Here is a 27,383-nt window from a genome sequence, read left to right as displayed (position 1 = left end):
AGTCATGTGAAAAATCATGTCAATTTTTTTCAAATCTCGTCTATTCTCTACTTTGTACTCATTGCAACATGTTGAACACTGTTGCTGTTTTCTTGTATCCTTTGTTGTTTATTGCTGATTGGTTGATTTGAGAACGTGTCACTGGTAGTGTAAACATTAGACACCACCATAAATTTTTGGGGGGAGAAGACATCATTGGTGAATTGAAAGAAAGAATAACAGTGAAAAATTGTAAATTGATATTGCAATATGTCCTGTAAATAATGTATATATGGAGCAGATACACATTGTGGTTTAATCTCTCTGATATTTGCTATGAATATCTTGTGTGTTGGTTTTTATATTTTTTGTAAATGATTACTTGTGGATGTGCAAAACTGTGTTCATTTTGATCACAATATTGTGCTGTGCAGTAAATGATAGTGTGTAATTGATTGTATTGTAATTTGGAAATATTGTTGAAACCTACTTCCAGAACAGTATCATAAACGACAATGTTGTAATGTACACTGCCCATGAAGCATTGGCTTTAATCCGTTGCTACTCGCGGTCGGATCTGTCATTGTGGCACTCACCCCATGTATTTTCGTATTTGTATTGATTTTGCATACTAAATTGGACTTAGATCACAAAGTTTATGGAATATATGTATATTTTATTTATGAATAATATGCATTTGAATGTGTCACTTACTTTATTTAGGTTAGAATACATTAAAAAAATGTTACAGGAACAAAAGAAGTCTTAAACAAAAGACTTGAAATTATTGTACAGCTCAATTATGATTTCTATTCAAGTTTGGAATCACTTCGTTACGCATTTTTAAAATGACATTTTTCACAGATTGTTATTATGTGGTCTCTGTAAATTGGTGCAGTACATTTTACTCACCTGAATGCTGTTTTCATGTTCTTCTTTCTTGGTCAACGTGCACACTTTTATCTTCCTGATGATGATCCCACCTGTGGAGGATCTGGATTTTTTCCGAAGACTTTTAAGATTTTCATATGCAGATCTGATTGATTCCGGATTTTGCAGCTCTTTCTTCTAGATGTAATTTGGTAACGTCCAGTGTAAGTGTCTTCCAAGTACTTTTTCTGCACCAACTCTTCAGTATTACGTGAACGAAAAATAATCTTACTGTTGATACTGACAATATTCAGCATTGTGAAGAATATTCTGAGAGGCCATCTTCAGCACATTCATTATACACTGTACAAAGACATCAACAGCATCAGCCCCTCCTTTTGTCACATTATAGAAAGAAATTACTTCTGGTTTCATAAGCTCCCTGGTTTTTCATCAATGGCAGGAGACTCATGCATGCTGGATATAAATATAACGTTTCTGTTCTTTTGAGGCACATACAAAACTAACATACAATGCTCACCAGAACCGAAAAGGCTGCTATTTACAAGCCTGGATCTAGTGTTGATTAGTTCTGGCAGAATATCCATCCTATTTTTCTTCAGTGTTACGACCATTGTCCGGTTTTTTCACGTGGAAGCTTATTCACTATTCCAACAGAAGAGAACCAGTTGTCGACAGTCACATTCCATCCACTGTTTACTATTTGCTGAACCATTCTTCTGGCGATAGTTTTAGGTCTATTGTCTAATAAAAAGGGCCCTTCAGGCTGTTTTCCTTCACATATCTCCATTTTCACAGTGTAAAACATTCAAGAATCTAACAAAGCTAAAATTTAATTCCATATTTTGAAGGCTTATTTAGCATTGTATTTTCTAAAGCTGCACCTGCCACAAAATTACTGCAACATTTCGTGTAAGAGTCGCATATTTTCTGACACTGTAGTTGTCTTCACAACGTTGAATAAGCCCTGAAAAATTTCTCTGATTGGTGCCAACTTGTCAAAAAACCTTCCTTTCTTGCCTGGTATGAATATCATCAAACCTCAGGACACTAAGAAGCAAATAAAATGTATTGTAACTGATTACCATGCAAAATTACTTCGGTGCTGTCATGTCAGTTGCCCGTAAGTCTCAGATATTTTCATGAAATGATTTCATAACTCCTGCTAAGTACAGTAATCCAATCAGTGCCCTCTATCTCATTCATATTTGTGTCTAACACATCATGCTCACAAATGTATTTTGTCATCTGCAAATGAATGTAAATTCACTAGTTCAATCACATGATGAGGGAAGAATAAGACTGAAGAACTGTCGTCACATGTTGAGCTGTTCATTTCATACCTGCCGGATGAATGACAATGTTCTAATTGCTCCTTCACCTGTTGTGTGGTGGAGGGTGAATGTTCCACACCGGGACATTGCCCTTACTGACATAATGAGGCCCACTGTGCTCACTGGTGTCAGTATCATCAGCCACCACCTAACCGCTGTTGTCGTGATTAGTGTTATAAACTTCACCATTCGAATCCTCACTATCATCATCTACGAGGAGGAAGCCTACATTTTCCTCATCAGATTTCCCAAAAAGCCAATTCCAAATCAGTTCACGTTCCATGTTCAGTGCGTATATACAATAGCACTTCACAATCAGAATCACATTACTTCACACAATCACGAAAAGGCACATGGTTGCTCGCGGGTAAGTGCTGCGCTCTCTTCTGCTCACGACTGAAACAAAGATGGCTCAGAGAGCATTAGCAATGACTTATATTTTGGATTGTGGTATATTTGGAAAGGCTCACCCGTGAATAACAGAAGGTTAAATTTGCATAATATATTTTCAGCCATAAAAGCATCACTATCCCCTTCTACTACTAATGTGTAACTGGTAGGAATGTAATGCATTATAAATGGTGGTTGATATTACATTTTGATTATTACAAAAATAGGAAATGTAGCTTTTCTGGCGACGTGATTCGAACAAGTGTTCTCGAGTTACTAGCCAAGTTAAGCCAATAAGAACAACACGATCCAGAACGAGCCAATAAGAAGACAAAATGCAAATGTTCCACAGTACTCCTAAAACAACTGTGGTTATCTAGTGCTTGAATTTTGAAGTTGCCTCTATGATTTATGATCTCAAGATGTTATAGCAACTCTGGAAGCTGGGAACCTACTTAATTATATGTAATATCCAAAAATTCAGAGTTACTATTATACAAATTGAATGTTAGAATACTGCTGGATCTTGGACCTTTTCCAGCAAGAATTCATTTCTAAAAATTCTCACATTTAAAAAACTGCCATAATATTCCAATTTTGAAATAAGCTTAGGGTGCTACAAAACTGTTACAGATATCTAGACAGAAAGACAATTCACTTAAATGCTCCACGTGGAACTCTAAGCTCCCCCCCCCCCCCCCCCGAATCTAGAATATCACCTCAGTTTTTGGAATGGAGAACTTTTTTTTAGCGAAGGGGGGGGGGGTTGGTTTAGGAGAACATGACAGAGATGCAGCCTTGTCTTAATTTTCAAGTAATACAGGGTGATTCTAAAGGTAGGGTACAAACGAAAACCACAGATACCTCTCATGAAATAGAGACGAAAGTGTCCCTTCCACTTTGCCGAGAGATGCCTCCGTGAGGAGCTAGACAACGCCGAAAATGTGTGAAAATGAACTTCACACCGCTGTACAGCCAGTACCAGTGAAGATAGAAAGGCGGAACAAAGGAAGTCAAAAGGAACACCAAAGTCGCCCATCTGAAAAACACCAGGCGGCAGCTGCGCAACACATGCGCATGGGGTTCCACAAAGGAAATAGGAGTGTCCCGCAAGGCAAGTGAAGGGAAAGGGTAGCGATCGACAACAGTAGAGACAAAAGAAGCAAGAAACACACCGAGAATGCAAGCAAAGTGGAGTGGTGGGGTCCGTACGACACTCCAGCAGCCTTTCGCCCCCTCCCACCCAGCGATGTGTCTCCGGCTTCATTTCTAAGAGGCTGATTGGGCCCCATCACGACGTTTGTAACAACGTCTGTACGAGGAATGTGGTCCTATCTGTACGTGCACCTTTCATTGGCAATAACCTCCTGTGCCGTAGTTGCTGTGTTTGTCCTGCTGGCGCACGACCTCTGTGTGACATCCCCTCGGTGCTGATACGGGGAATCCCTCGTCCCGCATTTGTTGTCTCCTTGGCAGGTACCATTCCCCGTCCGGTCCTCTTTCTCTTTTGTTACACCGTGCTTTGTTCTTGCTGCGGTGTCTCTACACTGTGTTTGGGGACTCCCCATGCGCTGCACCGCCAGCGCTGCCATTTCTGCCCCGAACCATGTACGCGTCTGTTGCCTGTTGAGTGTCACGGACCACTTTGCTTGCATTCTCGGTGTGTTTCTTCGTCCTACGTCGTACTCCCGTGATTCTGCAACCTCACACTACTTTTCTCGACTGCATTGCTTCTGTCATGGTGTTTTTTTTTTCCCGCTGTGCAATTGTTACATCATGCTTCATTGCTTCTTTTGTCCCTACTGTTGTCGATCGCTACCCTTTCCCTTCACTTGTCTTGCGGGACACTCCTATTTTCTTTGTGAACCCCATGTGCATGCGTTGCGCAGCTGCCGCCTGGTGTTTTTCGGATGGGCGACTTTGGTGTTCCTTTTGACTTCTTTTGTTCCACCTTTCTATCTTCACTGGTACTGGCTGTACAGCGGTGTGAAGTTCATTTTCACATGTTTTCGGCGTTGTCTAGCTCCTCATGGAGGCATCTCTCGGCAAAGTGGAAGGGACACTTTCATCTCTATTTCATGAGAGGTATCTGTGGTTTTCGTTTGTACCCTACCTTTAGAATCACCCTGTATATTGTTATACACAATAAATTGAAAGCTTGGAATTGTAAATTGCTTCCTCACTTTTACTTTATTAATACTTGTTAATAATTTATTAGTTGTAAAAAAAAGTGGAAGATTGCACGTAAATGACAATTTATGTTTATTACTGTTATATTTAAATTTTATTTATTGTTTACTTGCTTCCATATTGAATGTAGGGTGGATAATCATACATCTTTCATCTTTGTGACAAAACTTCTGCATTGTAGTACAACGGACTCCCAGAAGGATGCACTACAAACAGTTTCTTTTTTTTTTTTTTTCACCCAATGAAAAGGCCGCTAGGCCCTGGCTGTTAGAGGGCTGATGTACCATGGAATGTAGTTTATTCTACAAGGTGTGCAGTAAATATCCTCAAAAATATAGTTACTGCTCCATATGTTGTATGTTGAGTCATTTTTTGCATGTTTGTTTCAAACACGTGATATGTACATTTCTTTGCGTGTACTGGATCCAATGGGATAAAATTAGAATCGCAGAAAATATGAATCCTTACTTTGTGATATGGGAAACTAGGATAGCATGGTCGTTTTAAGTGTTTTCTATGTGTTTGAAAGTGATTTCAAGAGAGAATGCTGAAGTTCCTGCTGCTATGTCTAATGAGAGAGAAATGAAGCAGTTGAGACTAACGAACGTGATATAGATGATCCCAGGCTTCAGGAGACTGGTACTCCTTTCAACATCATTCTAATAGAGGTAAGGTGATTTCTGTGCATAATATTTATAATTATCATCTATAACTTAGTACACCATTAATTACACCTCAGCTATCATGGGGTGCAAGAGACCTAAGAATTATGGTACATCCAATATCGTACATGCTTGTGTAAATCAAAATGATGGAAACAAACCAAACTTGAGGCTTGAAGTGTGTATTTTGCCAGAATTAAACCCTTTAAGTAGTTGCGAATACTTCTCCCTGTTCCTTCTATATGATGTTAGTCTTTGTACTTAGCTGAAAGCTTGAGTTGCACTTGTGTGTGTGATGCCCCTTAACCTTTTGGGACCCAAGCGTCTCGATCGAGATACCCAAATGTAACCCTCCCGGTACCAAGCGTCTCGATCGAGATACCCAAATGTAACCCTCCCGGTACCAAGCATCTCGATCGAGATGCTGTGTCAAGGTCGCAGTTTTTACGTTATAACTTTTCTATTTTTGGCTAGAATTTCAATTTTTTTTATATTGTTGCTAACACATGTATTTAAGAGAAATGTTTTTTTGCATTTTTTTTGTCTTCATGAAAATGGAGGGGAAAAGGTGGGAAAAGGGACTTCTCTTTTGCGTGTCTTTTCAAGGTCAAATTTTTGCTTGAATCAGTGGCGTGCCGACCATTCCTTTTGGGGGTACAACTCAAGTTACATTGGTCATTTGAATAATAATGCAAATATTTTTGTGTTCCTTACATGTCAGCGATCATTTCCATGTGCATGTCGACACTGTCATGTACTTTTTCTTGAGGGGAGGGTGGGGGAACCAATTTTTTTCCCCGAAATTTTGGAATTTTGAGAGTTAGCCCCCTCCCCACCACCACATATACGCCGAATTTGCTTAAATTTTATATAGTCTGAATCTCTGGTTTATTCCGCGTACAACGGTATATCACTCATCTCTCTAGATCAATTAGCCTCCAATCTACACTCATTTAATTGAAACTCTGCATTTTGCTCAAAATCGGCTTGGGCATCAAGGGGGTTACATGTGAAAATGGCCTTGGGCATCAAAAGGTTAAAAGAAGGGAGGGAAAAAGGTTGTTGTACAGTTATAGTCAAACAACGCTATTGTTTGTGTTAGTATTACAATAATAATTATTTGTCTGTGAAGCACTTATTGTTTTGCAAAAACACAGCCAATAGTTGTGACTATGTGCAAAATGGTGTTTTACAGTTGAAAACATGCTCTATCAGTGCTGTTGGGCTTCCTGTATCTGTTCTATAGGTAGTTCTGTGGAATTAAATAGGGATCCTTGTAGATTCATTCAAGAGAGACCCAACAAAACCCCCCCAACCCCCATTCTGGAGCTATTGAGTTCCTCACCATTGAGGATTATACATTCGAAATTAGTACTGTTGCTTTGAGATCGGTAATAGCACTTGAGCCATTATTATCATTGCATAGTGTATGGTTTTTGCTAACAAATATAACTATACTAGAGGCGTATATTCGGGGCTATCTAGGCTATCTGTAAAGCCTAGACTCAGTGAATAAAATACAGAAAAAAATATCTATCAGAAAATGTTCATAAAATTGTTCATTTCAATAAGAAGATGAACCTGATTTCTTAGAGGAATTGGAAACATTACCTGCTTTCTTTGAATTTGCGAGACGGCTGGCCCAGCACCGGCAGGCAACTCCATGGGGGTGACGGGCAAGCTGACAGGGCCCTGATCAATGTTGCAAACCAATTTTTCCCAGCATGTATTTTTCCCCGGAATGGGGAATTTTGAAGCCAAATTATCGCAGGCAAGGGAAAAGTGTGTCATATGCAGAGCTAGGAATTTTAGGTGCAAAAATTTGCCAATAAAGGTGCAAAAAAGGTTCCAATTTTTATACAAAAAAAGGTGCTAAAATAGGTGCTAATTTTCAGATGTAAAATTTATTATGAGCAGTGCATACATATATGATTCAACTTGTCTGCATAAACACAGAGTATTCTCTGGTTTTAAATCGTTTAATATAACTAAGCAAAGAAAATTCTCTGATACATTAGCAAGCAACATAAAGGAAAACATGCTTCTTCTTACTTGCTTAGAATTAGTCATCTAGAAAACAGTTAAAATAGATTACATTCAAAATTTCTGTTCTTCTGAGTGAGGCTACATCTGCGGTCACTAAGCAGATACAGTAGAGCGTCGATTATCCGAAGTAATTGGGGGTCATGGGTGTTCGGAAAACTGGTTTGTTCGGATAATCGAACTGTACATGTTTATTTGCCAAAAAGAAGTACTGTACAGGAAATTTATTCATAAAAACAGGCATCTCTTTAAGTATGTATTACAAAGTAACGTACAAAGGCAACTTTAGTAGGAATATATAGTATGTGGTACAGTTTATTAAACAAAAATATGTACATATTAAATACGCATTTTGCATGAACAATACACACAGTACACAAAATTAACGTTTAAAAAAATCCTTTATTTTGGTCTGTCTAAGCAAGCCTACACGCTTACGAGCAGCTAAGTCACGTACTTTTTTCATTACAGATATCTGAAAGTGAGCGAGTACACTGTTCGGTTAAGCGGTCGTTCGGTTGACCGATGTTCGGATAATCGACGCTCTACTGTACTTGTAAGTTGAAAAAGAACAGTCAACGTCAACAGACACAAGTGGTGCGTATTTTGTTTTCAACCGGTAATCCACAGCCTTGTTGGTTGCAACTTCTTGAACATCAGGGCTTTTGGCTAAACTTTGTTCTAACTTCTCTTTCCCGACCCCTTGCAGCTCTCGTTGCACATCCATCAAAACAGCCCACTGTGCTTCCTTTTCAGGACACTGCTCCTCCAGTTTTGTGATTGCAGTAGTAAGGAAAGAGAAGCCATGTACAATATACAGTTCATCTTGCAATTCCTGTGCAAGTGCAAGTTTTTTTGGCTTTTTCTACAGCTGAGGAATCACTAGGCAAAGCATCTAAAAATTTCGATAGTGTATGCAAATGATTACACATATACACTGCAGCTTTTAACCATGTACCCCATCTAGTGAGGATGGGAGAGGGTGGTAGTGGAAGTTTAGTAATTTCTACGTACTTCTGTATTCTAGAAGGAGCCTTTTTCAGTATTTTCTTAATGCTGGAAACAAATTCGTTCACATATGTATATTCATCTTTAAGAGCTTCACAAACTCTATGCAAAGTATGATCAATGCAGGTCACGTGTTTTAAGTTAGGATACATATTCTTCAGATTAGAAAATGCAGCTAACATGCTTGGTCTGTAAGAACTAACCACACTCTATCATATTTTACGCCCTCTGGCCACAATACAAAACATGCATCATCGAAACTTTGCATTACCCTTGCATTATCTGTTTTGCCGAGAAAATAAGTTTTTAAAAGCATGGATTTCACTTGATGTCCATTGAGAGGTGCTGCTAAAATGTTCAAAACATACCTGTTTTGGCTATCTGTGGTTTCTTCTAGTATGAAATAGACTGGATGGTCATCTACTACTTGCCTGATCTGCGAGATTTTAGCTTCATAAAGAGGTTGAAGGTAAGATTTCCGTAAGGTGCTCTCATCTGGAACTGACTTCCCAGTATATTTTTGCAAATATGATTTCATGACAGCATTGTTAAGTTTCGAAAGAGGTATTCCGCATGCTATAAATGTCCTTGCTGTCTCACTGAAAAATTCATTTGTATTTCTGGAACTCGAAGATGCAAGCGCCTCACCAATGAATTGCTGTCGCTTCCCACCTTTACCATCTCGTAGTTCTTGATTCCTGACGTGCTTCCCACTTTGCAGATGCTGCACAACCCGAGTGCGTTGGTGTTTGTCATCAACAGCAATAGAAATATCACACACATCACACCTCAGAACAGATCCATCACTCTGAATGCCGTCACCGCTAAACTGTTTAACAATGTCCTGCAGTTTCCCAACATTTACTTTATGTTTTGGCATGGTGAACAAGCAAATCCGATGCATCGATCAGTCGATCACAGACTGCAGTTACCTTGCTCTCCGAGACAGGAGAAGGAAACTAAAACCAAACAGCTTTCCTACAACAATTCGTAAACAATACAGCATAGGACAAAAATAGCACAACTTCTAGCAATTGTAACGCGTCATTGTTGGCACTGTTTAAAGTCCGCGCGCTTACTACATTAACGTCCAAGAACTAAAGAAAGCTGATTCATTGTTGTGCGGTAAATAAGAATCGCGTGCCAAGAAGCCATGCCTTGAATGTGGGTGGGGTTAAACAGCGCGTGAGTTGTATTAAAAAAAATGATAAAGATGCAAAATGGGCGAAAAGGTGCAAAAGGTTCTGACAATGTGAAAAAGGTGGAAAATGTTCTGAGATTGTGAAAAAGGTGCAAAAAGGCGCAACCGAAACACCATGAGTAGAGTTCAGTACATGCTTATTTTGGGGATGAGTCACTTTTTTACCCATTTTCACACAAAAAAATTTAAGGTGCAGCACCTAAAATTCCTAGCTCTCATATGGCAGGAACAAGAACATCATTGAAAGCTTGCAGAGGAGTTGAAAAAGAGGTCGTTGGCCTTCAAACAACTAGAGATACAGTGGGGAATAGAAAATTGTTGGTGGAGTGGGAATGGTTTATGAATGCATCTAAAAATTACTGAAAATAACAAGGACCAGTTCTAGTCTAGATCGCGTCAAAGTGGTCTTGGTGCGTGGAATTTATTTAGAGGCAGCATGTGAATACAGTAGTGAGTGGATTATATTTTTGTGAATGATATGTGCTGTGTTGTGTAGTGAACTGAAATGAGGGACATAATTAACAAGCTGTCTATTCTGCTTACAAATGACGATAAGCTCCAAAACGTTAAAGTGGTATCTCAACCATGTATCGAACCCGGGACCCCTTAGTTTCAAGGCAACGAACTTACCACTGCACCAACAAGGAGTACCTGAACTTAAAATCGTGAAAATATGAAGGTTGAAATTTTATTTTTATTCTCGTATATAGGCCTACATCATATTTCACAATATGGGCCTCTTATTTATGCAAATAAGAATGAAATTCTTGAAATCCTTTCCTTTCTCACAGTTTACATTTCCATGTTTTATGTAAGAGTTATATATATTTTTAATCACAGAATCACATCACTTCAACCCGCCACCCTAAATGAGTTCAAAAAACAAAAACACCCCCACCAGCACATTTTTGTCCATTCGAACACTATGATATGGTGCGATGGCCCAGGTTCTTAATCCAGTATACGCCACTGAACTGTACTCTTTTATTCATACTATGGGAATGAGAGACATGGTAATAGATAATTAAGGCACTCACGTTTTCCACGAAGCTGTTTTACATTATTTTCTATTAATTTCGGTAGCCACTGCCACCATCCTCGTTGAAATTCGTTGTGTTGTTGCTTGGCACGTTTCTGTTGTTTTTTCCTAAATCGCCGCTAGGTGTGCTGCTGTTGCCTGTATGTCTGCGTATATGTCGTCTGCTGTTCACCGGTGTTAATTGCTGCAGTAACGGAAGGCAGGCGTGGTGCCTGACCACTATCTATTGAACATAGATGGTTGTAGTGGTACGATGGCATGTGTTTCTTTAATTTTTGTGTATATCAGAGTGTGTGCTTTGTATTTGACATGTACTTTCTCAATTTTATGGTTGTGGAATTTGATATGCTTGGCAAGTCCAGTGGTGGGTTGGGCAGTTTTTGCCATGGAAAACCCACTATCGGCTCCCATAGCAAACATAGTAATGCATTTGGCTGAAGAAAGCATACTCCAAACTCCGGAACTCAAATTCATCAGATATGGACGATACGCTGATGACATCATAGTCATATACAGAAAACCAGAAGCGATCAACCTGTTGTTGGAAGAACTAGATAGCATTCACCCCATACTAAAATTCACCATAGAACATGTAAAGCAGGGCAAAATCAATTTCTTGGACTTCACCATCAGCCACGGGGGAAACAAATTCACAACCACGTTTTCAGAAAACCAGATGCAGGCAACCAATATATCCATGCACTATCCAACCATCCACCCAAGCAAAAGGCCAATGTATGGCTAAACTTCTTCCGAAGAGCCTTCTACAGTTCCAGAGAAGAAGACCTGAGCGACGAGATAGCAACCATCACGGAACTGGCACTAAAACATAGATATGCTGAATGTCAACTCTCCACATGGTGCAGCAAAGCTGAAATCCAAGTCAGACAACCTGCACCATCAACACAACCTGCTTCACCATCGCAACCCGATCCCAGTTACAAAACCAAGTGGTTTGCCTTTCCCTACCATCCTACCACATCCAACCACCTTACCAAAACCCTCCGCCCCTACAACATCCAAATAGCACACAAACCAACCTCGAAAATAGCTGACCAACTAAACAAACATAAACGGTACTTCCTCTCCCCCCTCAACAATCCAGACATCTATGTTGCTGAATGCAAGGGCAGGGCTCATTACATCGGCAGATCGATCAGGCCCATCAGTGAGAGAATTCAGCAGCACCTATCAAATGCAAAACCGCCCAACCCACCACTGGACTTGCCAAGCATATAAAATTCCACAACCATAAAATTGAGAAAGTACATGTCAAATACAAAGCAGACACTCTGATAGTCACAAAAATTAAAGAAACACATGCCATCTATGTTCAATAGATAGTGGTCAGGCACACCACACCTGGCTTCCGTTACTGCAGCAATTAACACCGGTGAACAGCAGCACACCTAACGGCGATTTAGGAAAAAACAACAGAAACGTGCCAAACAACAACACAACGAATTCCAACGAGGATGGTGGCAGTGTCTACCGAAATTAATAGAAAATAATGTAAAACAGCTTCGCGGAAAATGTGAGTACCTTAATTATACTCTTTTACTTCACATTTTGCTTTTAGGGAGGTTTCAATCTGAAGTGACAAGCAACAAGAAGCAACAAGTGGCACATGGAATGGCTGTTCCACACAACATGAAACCTCCTGTCTGTAAAATAGCATTCACTGTACATTTCTGACCAAGAGACTGAGTTACACTTGTTACTTTGGTCTAAAGTTCCCTTCTGTTTGCCACAGTTGAGTAACTGAGATACGTTAAACGTAAAGCATACGAACTTTGATATTTGTATTATCAAAGTAAAATAATAAGTCAGATTGAAAATGATTGTGTTAAAGATAGCTAATCAACACACTAAAAGACTGTTATCCTTATTATTTGTGCCCTTGCACAAGTACCATTCTTTTGGCAGGGTAGTTTTCTGTTACAACACCAACCCCGGTATCTTGTTTTGCACATGTATCGACACAATCGGGGTTCTCGCCAAGACCTTGGAGGGAACACACAAAAGCCTGATGGCTCCTGTACTGCATTGCCAACCTTCCGATAAGAAAAAGCTGTTTAAACTGTGAAATTATGCTAGATGCTGATAAATTGTGCTAGGATCTAAAAAATAATAATAGATTACTGTTATTGATAATTAGTAGAGGCACATATTTTTGGTAAATAAAAAGGCAAAATTTCGGTACAAAAACTGAGTCAATTTCGGGTTCAAAAGCGGTAAATAAAATAAAATATCGGTGTTATAGCGGTGAAAAAATGGATGAAAAGTGGTATATAAAAAGACATATTGGTTTTAAAATTGTGAAAATAATCCTAAATTTGATTTAAAAACTACACTTATTCCGCAGAATTAACATTTCACTTCTAATAGCACATTTATGTAGTTATCAGAGTATTAAGTTTATTTCTGTGTAAAGGAGTCCATTTTTGCTTCTCCAATATTAACAGCAGAATTAATCAATTTTCCGGGAATTGCATAACTCTCAGGATAATTCAGACCTCGGAAGGTGTCACGGCGGTGAATAAACCCTGAATTTCGTGTTTAAGAGTTAATTTCGCTTTTTGCAGTTCATTTCGCATTATTTCGTGACAAAATATGGTCACAAAATGCACCTCACACCTTTCAAAAACATGAAAAATTAACACTACAATGTGTTTTTTCAAATTTCGTTTTTTCGTCAAAAACGAAATATGCATGCCCCTAATAATTAGTAACAGTAATTTATTATTATAATAATTTTTTGGATGATTGTAATTTTAAGTTATGCATCTATTTTGTGATGAGTTCAACATTGAACTAGAAAAAGTTTGAGATGATTTGTCTATTACAAAGCAGAACATTTGTTTGATTTGTGTACACCACAACTTTCTACCTATTTCTTACTATTAAATGTTCCTCGTGAAGTAAACTGGGGAGAATAAAGAGAATATGATGAGCAGAGGGCGTGGTTGGAAAAGCATGTCCTGGACCGGAAATCGGGTAAAAAAAAAAAAGGTAAAGTGCTCCCCTGTGCTTAGCACAACGCCATGAAGGCGTATAGGGGGTGTGGGGGTAACGCCCCACACTTTCTTGATCTGGTCATGAGTGGGGGTGATGTGATCAGCATCATGCCCCTGACCGCCTTTACCCCCAGGGTTTCCTCCAGGTACCCATGTTATTCGACGCTGGGTGGGCACCGGGGCCGCTTCCATCGTTAGAAAAGTTTCCGGATTTGAACCGGGACCTTTAGCATGGTAGTGAGACGCGTTACTGACTGAGCCACCGCAGCCAGAAATCGGGATATCATTTATTTTTAATTTCTCATATCGTCCTTTGAAGTGAATTTCTCCCTCCCAGAGGAGCAAGTTAGCAAATTATGCTGGATTTTCCCATTATGCAAACTCAGAGTGCTAGGTGCCAACGAAACTCATATTGTGCTAGGTTTGGAATCACTGCCTGCTTCAAAACAACTTGGATCTGTGTCCTCTTTTTCATTTCCTGAGGTGCAGGGGGCTGAGTCTGACTGTGGATGGGTCACGGGGAGCTCCAGCTACATACCCACCATTGAAGGGTCCTTCCAGAAAATTTGTTGAGTAGAGCTATGTGTGGCGCTGTCACATTTACTTCCATTTTTTCTTGGTGCACACGATATCAAGATATGGTATGCCGTCGATGTTATCAGTACATGTGCAAATGTGCTTAGTGTGAACTCTTAATTATTAAAAGTGCAATTGATATGAGGGTGGTTTGAAAAGTTCTTGGAATGGAATAGAAAGAAACGACTTACAACAGTGATTTTTTTTTATTTTTCAATGTAGTCTCCCTGTACACTAATGCACTTGGTCCAGCGATGTTCCAATGCCTTTATCCCATCTCGAAAATTAGATTCCTCCAGCCCTGTGAAATACGTGTCAACTTCGGCTATTAGTTCTTCCTTTGAAGAGAATCTCCGTCCACCGAGGAAACTTTTGAGTTTGGGGAAAAGATAGAAGTCTGAGGGAGCCAAATCAGGCGAATAAGGTGGATGTGGCAACAATTCGTAACCAAGTTCATGAATTTTTGCCATGGCAACGACACTTGTGTGAGGGCGCACATTGTCCTGATGCAAGATGATTTTCTTTCTTGCCAAACCTGGCCTCTTTTCCCGTATCTTATGCTTAAGTTGGTCGAGGAGATTAGCGTAGTATTGTCCCGTAATTGTTTGACCAGTGGGAAGATAATCGATCAACAGAATCCCTTTCGCATCCCAAAACACTGACGCCATTACCTTTCCGGCCGACCGTATTGCCTTTGCTTTCTTTGGTGGTGGTGAATCAACATGTTTCCACTGCTTTGACTGTTGTTTTGTCTCTGGGGTATAGTAGTGGACCCACGTTTCATCTGTCGTCACAAACCGGCACAAAAAATCTGTTTGGTTTCTCTTAAAACGAGTCAAACATTGTTCGGAAATGTCCACTCTGATGCGTTTATGGTCCTGTGTTAAAAGTCGCGGCACCCATCTTGCAGATAATTTTCTCATATCCAATTCAACTGTTAAAATGTGATACGCCCGTTCGGATGACATTCCTATAGCTTCAGCAATTTCACGCACTTTCAGTCGGCGATCCTCCATGACCAATTTATGCACTTTTTCAATAATTTCTGGGGTAGTAGACACACTTTGGGCGACCACTACGTGGATCATCTTCTAAGCTGTCCCGACCAAATTTAAACTCGTTTGTCCACTTTGCAACAGTTGAATATGAAGGAGCAGAGTCCCCCAGTGTGTTCAGAAAATCGGCATGAATTTCCTTTGCTTTCATACCTTTCTTTACGAAGTACTTAATCACCGCTCGAAACTCGATTTTTCCATCTTCACAAAGCACTGCACGGGAACAACTACAAAGTGACGTCCACACCACAGATCTCTACTCAGAACACTGACGCGCCACGTGTTTATTAATAAAGGATGGCCTATTACTATGCGGGAACCTCGTTGTCCTAGCACTGACATCTGGTGGTGATTCCGAGAAATTTTCAAACCACCCTCGTATTTGCGAGGGGAAAATATTTTTGGTTCACTAGACTCTTAATCTCATGGCTCAAGTATCCAGTTTCTACTGGTTGCTTCCTTTTGAAAGTCGTTTTGTTCTCCCAAGCAAGAACAATGCAGTGACATCATGAACGTGAGCCAGAGAAAAGGTGCAAGCTGCAGAGAAGAAGGATTAATTTTAGAACAGTCGACTGCTGCATGTGAAAGCTTGTATAGTTTGCATTTTTCTACATTGTTGCAAAGTGACTAAACTGAGATGGCCAAATGTTACAGGATGGTATGTACTGAGAGTGACTTTTTTACCATTATCACGTTTGACTCTTGTTTTTAATACACCATATTGTATGGTATATTTGTAGTATTAAACTTCATAATTAATTAAATAATCACTGTTGATGATCTGCCATCCCTCTTTGCAAGGTATGGTCAGATTAGCATGAGTCTGCTTTATTTTTAGGTTAAATATGCTCAAAATGAAGGGAAAATTAGGCTTTATCCCTGAGATTAACAAATCGCACAATGGCAAACATGAAATTATATGTGGCAACAGAGTGTTGTAAGAAATTATGCTATTAATGTGTAGAATTGATAAAGTAACATTGGTGACTACATAAAGTGTATTGTTTTCCTTTCAGCTTTATCACATCTTCACTTGGAACTTTTGTGGGTAATCATTTGCCAAATAGCCTTACAGGGAACTTGCCACAAAGAAAGTATATGTGTTCAAGATGTCCCAAAGGCTTTAATTTTCCAAGTGAACTTCAGAGGCACGTACGTATACATACAGGGGATCAACCATACAGTTGTCACATATGTCAGAGGAGGTTCAACTTAAAGGGAAATTTGAAGGTTCACTTTCGAGTCCATGCAGCAGCGAAGCCATTCTCCTGCAAGATCTGCCACAAAGGTTACACTTCTCAGGATCAGCTGAAGACACATGATCTAGTATGGCATCAGAGTGTCATAAAGTGAAAGAAGACGTAATGTGTTGTACTTTCTAGTGATTTTGTGCACATCTAGAGTGGCTACTCTCCCAGAAGTCCATGAATTCTGCGTAAATTATTGGCTCTCAGAATTTTGTGTGAATTTTTTTCCACAGAGGTGAAAAATTGCAACTTTTATTAAACCAAATCCCATTAAATTTATACACCTTTACAAATGCCCCGAGACAAGTTTTTCAAAGTTTAACTTTTATTTTTATCGAGGAAGGAAAAAGAAAGCTGCATGAAAAATAAAGCAGATTTCACTCAATCTGTTTACTTCGTTAGTGTGCTTTGCAGAATAATCTATCTGACAGACAGAAGATTATTGCAAGGTAAGATATCTAGAAGTTGATTAGGTAAATTTGAAATTCTTATACAATTAACAATTTTTTGTAGATTAGTATATCCCATAACATTTGTGACTTGTATTTGTAGACTTATTTCAATTCTGAATATGTGAAATGGTAAATGTGAATTCCGCACATTAAATTGTTTTAAATATGTGTATATACCGTTTAATTGAATTGTATTAGAATTTTTGGATACATTTTAATCACACAGGCCACTTTATATTAAAATAATTTGTGTGTGTATGTGTGGATGGTGAGAGGCGGTAATACCTAAAGTTGAAATAGAGAACACATCAGCTTGTACCCCTGAATTTTTGGAAAGTTTGCCTTGAAGACTGGGAATTGTACTTTAATTTTATCATGTTCCTTGAGTGGCCAACCAGATATCATCCTATTAACCATTTCCAGAAAAATCAGTTGCTTATTGTTGCTTAATAGTGCAGTGCACTCATATAGCCATGACATGAAAAATGACTTGCCAGAAACATAACCAAAACATGAAGTAGAATCTTCACGATACAAAGTGAAAGTATAATGCATTCAGAAAATATTGGCTATTGTACATTTGAAATGTTTTAATGCAATGCAAAGTTAATTTTGAAAATCCAGTAAATAGATAGGCATTTATAGCACTCCACATGAAAATAGGCAAAATAATTTTTTGTATACGAAACCCTAATACCACAACATGAATGTTCATTGCCATATTTATGAAATCTGTAACAATGAAGATTAAGCATTTTGCCTAACATCCCGTCTCTAGTGCTGACTGCACATTCTCCCAGATTGTATATGGAATATGAGTACAATAATTCAGGGTTGCTACGCATCTGGAAAACAGGTAAATGTAAGGGAATTTGGCTTGTCAAGGAATTTTGCAAATTGTCTGGAATTTACGTGCATTTTGTAGTCTGCAAGAGAAAAAGTTGCAAAATGAACAAGTAGTTCACTTCCACTTCTGGATTCGGTTCTTGTGATTCCACTCCCCTTCTTATGATTCTCAGTCTTGTGCAAAATTATTGTTCCTTCGAATTTCTTTCACTTTTAGAATACTAGATAGAAAGAATATCAAAGTAAAACTTACAGTCCAGATATCTGATTCATAACTAAAGTACATTGACAATATGATCATAATTATCGGAAAGGTTGTGAAGTTGAAGTTATCGTCTATTATTTTATAGATCTTGGTGTTGTTGGCATTTCCTATAGAATTCCTATATGCCACTAACATTTCTCCAGATTCTGTGTACTTATAAATGTAAGCAAAAAGCAGCATTTTCTACGACATTATAAATCTGCCAGAAAATGAAATATTGTGTATGGTTTATGAACTTTTTCTGTTTTTTTTCATATTGTGAAGATCTGTTAATGATGAAATAATGTACCTCTGCTACCTTAGGCTGAAGGCTAGATGCATGTGATTGTAGCACCCAATATATTTGATGCCGATTGAAATTTTACATTATACTCTTCGAAATTTTAACGTGTTCTTGTGTGTGTAGAATGCAATTTGCTAAAAAATAGGTGTGAAAGTGAATATTCATAGTAATTAACGGATTATATATTTAATTGAAAAGCACAAGTTTCAAAAGCAAAAATCATGATGATAAACATGTCTGTAAAATTTTCATTTTTGAACTAGAAAACCTGGAAATATCATGGAATTTCATAATCAAAAAATCGTAGCAACCCTGATAATTCCTAGATTGCCAGCCTCATTTCATTATAAAACAGTTGAGATAATATTATTACAATATTTTTAAGGAAGTGACACTGTTATGCTGTCCATGTGTGAACTACTGCATTGTGAACTAGTCAGATTTGGAAGTGTTTGTTGTTAATTATGGAATTTTTGTCTGTTTTCCAATCTTCTTGTCAACATTTTTCTTTTGTTCTGCAGCATTTATGCAAGAAACAGTCTTTTTTATGAAATATTTAGCACAACTTTCAATATCTACTTTTGTATAAGTACATGGAATAGTTACACTGAACACATCAGTGTGTGTTATATGGAACCTCGTTTTATGTTATATTTACGTACATTACAGTATTCTTATTAACCCATTAACTGCGGCAAGTCATTTTTATAGACACCACTTTTTTATGCTATTATTAGTCCATTTTTGATGCTTTCTCAGTACCTGTTTTTTTTTTTTTTTTTTTTTTTTTTTTTTTTTTTTTTTTTTTTTTTGCAATATGAAATTAGAGCCGTGGTGATCTAGTTGATATGGTGTCTGACTGCAATGCAGGAGACCCTAGTTCGATTCATGGGGTGGGTTTTCTGAGGTCGGAATTTTACCGGCCTAGTCCATGCATAAAATAACTCTGGGGCTCACCAAGCCTCAATTGAATGTTTACTTTGGGGCAACCCTGGAGGGTAAAGGTGGTTGGAGCATGGTGCTGATCACATCACCTCCAAAATGTCCTCGATTGAAAATGTAGTGGGGGTGTGGGGCCGTACCCCCCACATCCCCTAAATATGCCTTCAAGGCATTGTGCTGCATGCAGGGGGAAACTTATCTTTGACCTTACCTAATATGGAATGTTTATTTGTGGCAGAGTCTATATATATAGAGATTGTTTTCCTTAGCTTCATTTTGAGGCAAGACTTTTTATAGTTAGTTTTTGCATTATTTATGATGACACGAATTTGCAGTTGCACCTATATAGATGATTTTTTTTTTGTCATACTTCCCTTCCGCGTCGCTGCAGGGAAGGGGTTAAATGGAAAATAAAAATGCCTGACCATCTTTACCAAATGTTTATTTTGTGTAACATATGCAAAAGTTTCCAAATCAAATTTCTGATTTTCTTTGTTATAACAATAGTGAAATACCATTTTTATTCTTTATTTACCACAAGCATGTGTCTAGGTATTGTAAAACAACAGTAAGCCTAAGTATGTGTATCTGCTACTTGGAAGAACCACGATTGTGATTAAACATTGTGTGATTTTTACATGCAAAAACCTATGCTGTATCTCTGAACTTATATATTTTCTTTATCCTATTAATGTGTACTGTCCCCTTCACATTATACCAAGGTGACTTTTTAAAATTCAAAGGTAGTAGCTTCACAAAAGTTACTGATATCAATATTCATTATTGTGTTGGTCCTTCTTCTTTTTCTATTTTGTGCGAAACCTTAATTGCTTAATCTGTGTGTACAGGAAGATGACTTTAATGATTTTTCTTAGCATAAAGAAATGACTGTTTGTAAATTTAATATATAATATAAATTTATTTACATATTCCATAAAACTTAATTGAACAGTTAGTAAGATTTTCCTATGTAAAAATTCAATATTAACCAACACTGAATGCACATAAATGATTATGTATCAATTCATCTATTTTGACCTTCAGCCACCATTTGTCCTATTTCTTTACAAGTGAATGTGTTACAAAATGTTGAATATAGATAATGTATTACATCACAGCTTAAAAAGATCACCAAAACCCTGGCCAAAGTTCAGTAATCCCTACAGACTCTATGATATTCCTTTGGCCCAGTATTTCTAAAAAAAGTGATGCCAAATCCTGGAAAATTATTGCTGAATATAGGAGGGACTTCTAAAATTACATGGAACCATCCCTTATGATCTGGAACATACATGAGATGTACTATAAAGAAATTTTCCCAAGAAATGCAGGCTCGACCAGGACCGAATGTAAGTCTCCATTCTGATTTCACCTGTTTTCAGCTTCTGCTGTTTTAACTGTGTGTAATTGCCTGTCATTGCTACTCTAGACATTTGAGTGAAAATGCACACTTGACAATTCCATAAACCATTCCATAACCCCCACCTTTCAAAAAATCTGTGCAATCCACTTTTCATTGGTTGTAGATCGAGAGAGAAATATTTAGGGAGAAAGAAGTCCATCCTGGTAGAAAAGAGACTGTGAAATCGATCAAAAGTCATTAGTATCTACAGCAAGTGTACTTTTTTCCTTTCAGCTCTATTGTGTCTTCAGGCACAACCTGGCCAGATGGCCTAGCTACTAGAGTTGCTGGTAAAAGATATGAGTGTCCATGGTGTTCCAAGAGTTTTCTCACACCAAGCCATGTGAAGATACACGTCCGGATACATACAGGAGAGAAACCATACACCTGTCACATTTGTGAGAATCAGTTCAACATAAAGGGAAACTTGAAGAAACACTTAGTGGTTCACAGAGCAGAGAAACCCTTCTTCTGCAGGATCTGCAGTAGAAGTTACAGCTCTGAAGTTGAATTGGATTGCCATTTAATTGGATATCACAAAAGTGTCAAGTGATTGTGAAAACAGAGGAGATAAAATATGGAATTTGTTTAAAGCTCCTTGTGCCATGCAGTGGTGTTGTTCTTTCCAGTGATCTTGCTCACACCAAATTTCACATTACCGCTTAAATCTCTAGTGATCTTATATTGTGAAGTTTAAAAAAATTAATTGGTTATATCAGTATGCCAAGGCTGTTTTCCCTGGTATTTTCACTAATGCCAAGTGTGTTTTCAGCAGGAAATTTAAAATTCTGGTTTGTTTTAAATACAAATTAACATATCTGAAACTATGAACTGTAGAGTTACCAAATCATACCCTGTTTTGTCCAGTATACATTAGATTTTAAGCCTGTGGTAAAAAAAAAAGGCATTTTTTTCTTTTATCAATTAAAAGAAGAAAAAGCATTTTGAAGCCTTTTTGTGTCATGCTGAAGGATTGGGCCTTTTCTGTTGACTAATGCCGAACACAGACATTGAAATTTCCAATGTATTTCAACGATTTCTTGGCAATACTTCTCTGCTGTGATGGTTTCACCTGGATTCAGATAGTTGTAGTGGATGGCGCTGCCAGCAGACCACATGACCTTCTTTTAATGCAATTTTGGCTTTGTTGAGTGTTAGGACTTCGGATTGGTCCAACCATTGCGCTGAACTTTGTCGATTGTCATATAAGATACACTTTTCGTTGCACCTCACAATATGTTATAGAAATTAGTCAATATTATTGAGTGAACGTAATACAGAGCATACTTCAAAATGGCGATTTTGTAATTCTCGTTCAATTCGTGCCTCGTGACCTCATGCAATTTATCGAGTTTTTTCACCTTCTCAATTTGCTTCACATGGTAAACAATTGTCGATTGATTAACACCAAGTTCTTCTGCAACCTCTCGTGTTGTTTTGATTATTAACTTCATTTGTTTGTTGTGAACTTCTGATGGACGTCAATGACCCTCATCATCTTCGAGACTCGCATAGTCAGTACGGAATTTTTCGAACCACCTTTGCACTGTAAGATGAAAAACACTTCCCTCATCCCATACTTAAGTGACATTTCAAGTTGCTTCTGCGGCACAGCGACCATGTTTGAACTCATGAAGCAAAGCGACGTGCATTTCTTGCTTTGACAGTCATTGTAAATAGCCTAGAATTGAGGTAAATCAAACATTTAAAAAATTATTTTAAGAGATAGATTAAGCAACAAATAAGCTTTCAAGTGATTGTATAACATGCAATATAACCAATAAGATTATTAGAAAATGTTATTTGCAAAACACAAAGCAAGACAATTTGGCCATAATTTTTGCATCAACTGATAAGTAACAATATTAGTTGAATCTACTCTTCACAGGTCCTTCCTGACCTTCATTGCATTATTGCTCAGTGGTACTCCCGTTGCTGTACAGTGAAAGTGTGTCTAGAATCTTGTACCAATCTGATATATTGACACCGAACTTGTTACTGTTCTCCAGATGCTTTTTTTTACATGCTATTTTGTGTGCTATGGTGGACCAGCGAAGTGTTTTTATTTTAGAAGAGACTGAAGATGAGAGATCTGTCCACAAGTTACTTTTTGATGGACAAGTGGTAAAAGTTGAAGATTTTTTTTATGATGAAGCTAATGCAGATAGGTGATATGCTACCAGAAGAATAAATTGTCTATTCTAATTAGGCTTATGTGTTTTATAATAAAATAACAATCATGAATATTATGTGTTTTATAATAAAATAACAATCATGAATAGTAACAGTGACATGGAATGTGCTTCTATGCAATTTATTTTCTGAAGCTATGATGTATCAGATTGATACATTGGGACTGAAGATGTCACTATTATTTTTCTGATGTTTTCAATAACTTTAGTAAAATATAAACAATAAAAATGGGATTAAAAGTAAATTATTCCATGAAAATAAAAGAAATGCCAAGAAAGATACCACTTTTCATGTTATTGAAAATCAAATTTAAATGTATCATTTTGATACATTGCAATCGATTCATGCCAATAAACCAACATAGGGTTAAATTAACTTTATGCTTGGTTAGACTAGTAAGAACTGGAGTTACAGTTTGAAGTGAAAACTAAACTACTGTGCAATGTGTCTGCACTAGAGATCAAACCCAGACCTGTTGTTTACAATGTAACAGCATTACCACTAAGGTATGCAGCCAGCCTGGTTTCTGGTATATTAACTGTCTGAAATAGTGTTTAATTAGATGTATGGGAAAGGAGACCATTGCATTTGAATTCGTAGTAACTGTAATAGTTGCCTTATCTCTCAGTGTAGAGAATGAAGAGAAGAAAACTTCATTGTGATAGTATAGTTTATTATATGTACATACAGTTGGCATTTGAAACTACAGAAAGTGTATTGTTTCCCTTTCAGTTGTATCATGCCTTCAAGTGCAACTCTGATGGAAAATCATTTGTCGAATAGCCATTCTACTAACCTTACGAGAAGAAGACGGCAATGTTCATGGTGTTCGAAATGCTTTTATACGCCAAGTGATCTCCAGAGGCACGTGCTTATACATACTGGGGAGAAGCCATATAGTTGTCATGTGTGTCATAGAAGCTTCACTCAAAAGAGCAGCGTGAAAATTCACATGATGAGGGTTCACACATCAAACAAACCATTTATCTGCCAGACCTGCTACAGAAGCTTTACCTCGGAAGCTCACCTGCAGTTACATACACTGAGCAATCACCGTTCGAAAAAAATATTGTGATGATTTTTTTTTTTTTTTTAAAAAAAAGAATGCCCTATGTTCATCAGTACACATGTTGCTACTGAGATCTAAAACATTAACTTGGAAATCTGAACCTCTCTTATATTGTACTGATTAATTTTTGTAAATGTTACTTAATGCTTCAGATTATGCTACAGAACAAGTAATATTATTATTGCTTGCCATCTCTTCTTTATTACGTTCAAGAACTTTGTAATAAATATTCACTGTCTGGCACTTCATACCATAACAACATAGGATGCAAAGTTCATCCAATGCGAATACTCTTCAACACAGTGTTTTTCTATCATGCATAAGAAAAGGACTTGAAATAAATAAAGAAATAATATATATATTTTTTTATTTTTACTGACAAGAATGTGAATGCAAACTAAAACAGTCATTGATTAACCAAATCGATAATTTGTTTTATTAATAATATATATTCTCCAGTTACTACGCAGTAAGCTGTTTTCTTCCATCCTGTGCCTATCTGATATATTGACACCAAACTTGATAGTTTTCTTCAGTTTTTTTTTTTTTTTTTTTTTTCATTCATGCTATTTGTCTGATATGGTGAAGCAGCAAGGTGTTTTTATTTTAGAAGAGACAGAAGATGATAGATCTGCCCACAGTTTACTTTTTGATGAACAAGGAACCAGCAATTTGGCAAATGTTGAAATGTTCTTGGATGAAGCTAATGCAGATGTAGCGGATGTACTACCAGTAGAAAGAATTGGTTATTATATTTAGACTGATGAAGAACCAATTCAAAATATAAATGGTTTTAATAACAAATGCATGTAATGTGCTTCTATGCTTGTTATTTTCTGAAGCTATCTATCTTATCGTTATATTGAGAGTGAAACTGCCGCTATATTTTTTCCTCATATTTTCAATAACTTCAGAAAAATATTTAAAAAAATAATATAAGCAATAAAAAGGAAATATGTATAGTGGAATTAAAAGTAAATCAGTACATGAAAATAAAGCACATACCAAAATAAGATACCACTCTATATATGTAATTGAAAGCCAAATAGAAATATATCATTTTAATACATTGTGATTGATTCGTGACAAATAACCAACAGAGGGTTAAATTCACTTGATGCTTGGGTGGGCTAAATAGAACAGTTGCTATTGTTTCACATAGAATCCAACCAACTACTATGCAATGTGTGATGCAGGGATGAAGCCCAGACCTGTTGATTACAAGGCAACATCATTACCACTATGCCACTGGGAACTCTATATGGCTTCTGGTATAAGTAACTACCACTAAGATAGTCAACCCACCTGGCTTCATCTATCTTCTGGTATATTAACTATCTGCAATAGTAGTGTTTAACTATTTGTACAGGAATGGACACCATTGCCTTTGGATTCTTAGTGAATGTAACCTTATATCTCGGTGTAGAGGTTCAAGAGAACTTGATTATGATGGAATGCTATATTATATGTGCATATAATTGACATTTGTAACTACAGAAAGTGTATTGTTTCCCTTTCAGTTGTATCATGCCTTCAAGTGCAACTTTGATGGAAAATCATTTGTCGAATAGCTTTTCTACTAACCTTGCGAGAAGAAAACATAGGTGTTCATTGTGTTGCAAATGCTTCTATAAGTCACGTGATCTCCAGAGGCACGTGCTTATACATACTGGGGAGAAGCCATATAGTTGTCATGTATGTCATGGAAGATTTAATCGAAAAGGCAATTTGAAGCGTCACTTAATGGAGGTTCACACACCAGACAAATGATTTATCTGCCAGACCTGCTACAGAAGCTTTACTTCGGAAGCTCGCCTGGAGTTACATACACTGAGCAGTCACGGTTTGAAATAAATATTGTGATGTTTTTTTTTAAATTTAATAATATGCCTTGTGTTCATCAGTACACATGTTCCTACCGAGATCTAAAACATTAAAATGGAATTCTGAAGCTTTCTTATATTGTTCTGGTTATTTTTATGACTTGCCATCTCTTCTTTATTATATCCAAGAATTTTGTTTGTAATAAATATTCACTGCTTGGCACTCCAGATCATAACAAAGTAGGATGCAAAATTTATGTATTGGAAGAAACTCTTGAATAGAGTTGCTTTTTCTGTTGTGCAATAAATCAGAATTTCAAGTAAAAAAAATCTTATTTTTTATTTTTTCTTGTGTAACGAAATTGCTAATTTGTGTTATATATTACATGCTGATAATGTGCGAATTGCTCACAATCGAATACCAACTAAAGGTTAAAAGATTAAAAATCTGTAACTTACGTGTGTGAGCATGAGATTGGTCAAAAACAACGTTTCAAAGGTTATACTACCTCCTCCTTCACGTTAATGCGAACTAAAACAGTCGTTGATTAACCAAATTGATAATTTGATAACTTGGTTGCCTGGGAATATGTCAGGTGTTTTTTCCTCATTACAGGGCATAATTACTTTTATGTTAACGATAAAATCTTCCGACAAAGAGAAGGGTTGGCCATGGGTAACCCTATTTCCAGCCTCGTGGCATTGTCGAAAAAGCCGCCATGGAACATGTTGGGGGGAGGGGTAAAATACTATGGGAGATACGTAGATGACATCCTCATCATAGGGAATGAAACTAAACTTGATAGCATTTTCAACCAATTAGGCAAGCAAGACCCCAGAATTGGTTTTACCAGAGAAGATCTGGCTAACGGTATGATTCACTTTCGAGACTTGTGCCTTACTAAAACCGAACAACGGATTGTAACCGGGGTCTTCCATCAACCGTTGGCTGGCGAGCTGTACCTCCATAAGATATCCCAACATTCGAATAGAACTAAGTTAAACGTTTTTCTAATTTTTTTATTCGCACCGAAAGGCTGTGCAATGACGAAAAGGAGAAAGAAATAGAAGAAAAATGGATAAGGAAGGTGGGCATAAAGAATGGGTATACAATACGTGACATGGAAAAAGTAGCTAGGAAAGTTAAGAAGATTGTTAGGCAAGAATTATCAGAAAATGATAAAGATGAAGATAAAACAGAGGTAGGAAAAGATGAAAAGAACACACATTTTGTTGGGATTCCCTATTTTCAGGGTGTTTCCAAGAAAATTGAAAAATCCGTAAAGGGATACGGGATAAAATGTGGGGTGAGAGCACCTCTGAGCATTGAAAAACACTTCACATCTTATAAGAAAGGGAGGGGATATAGGTGTGATAACCCTGAAGAGCAAAAGGGAGTGTACAAGATAGTATGTGAATGCGGAAAGGAATACATGGGACAGATGGGGAGGAGTATGCACATTAGGCAGAGTGAAC

The 27,383-nt window shown here is 37.5% G+C and overlaps 1 protein-coding gene across 19 annotated transcripts in view; it reads left to right on the top strand.

The window, feature by feature from the left end:
* LOC145992025 (uncharacterized) overlaps nucleotides 1–27,383 on the top strand; it is a 276,188-nt gene that overhangs the window by 52,081 nt on the left and 196,724 nt on the right. Inside the window, exon 4 of one of the 19 annotated variants that reach the window (XM_083128067.1) lies at nucleotides 25,605–25,935. The exons of 16 other annotated variants lie outside the window; for them this stretch is intronic. In XM_083128067.1, coding sequence (XP_082984193.1) covers nucleotides 25,605–25,854 — 250 coding nt within the window. In that variant the 3' untranslated portion in view covers nucleotides 25,855–25,935. Of the gene's footprint in view, nucleotides 1–16,401; nucleotides 16,967–21,056; nucleotides 21,468–25,604; nucleotides 25,936–27,383 lie in introns of those variants that run through there. 2 more of the 19 variants (XM_083128060.1, XM_083128054.1) reach the window with 2 other exon arrangements.

This window comes from Lepisma saccharinum, chromosome 9 (assembly GCF_977018435.1).
Source record: "Lepisma saccharinum chromosome 9, izLepSacc3.1, whole genome shotgun sequence".
NCBI classification, from domain to species: Eukaryota; Metazoa; Arthropoda; class Insecta; order Zygentoma; family Lepismatidae; genus Lepisma; species Lepisma saccharinum.
This window is presented reverse-complemented; position numbering and strand designations above follow the sequence as displayed.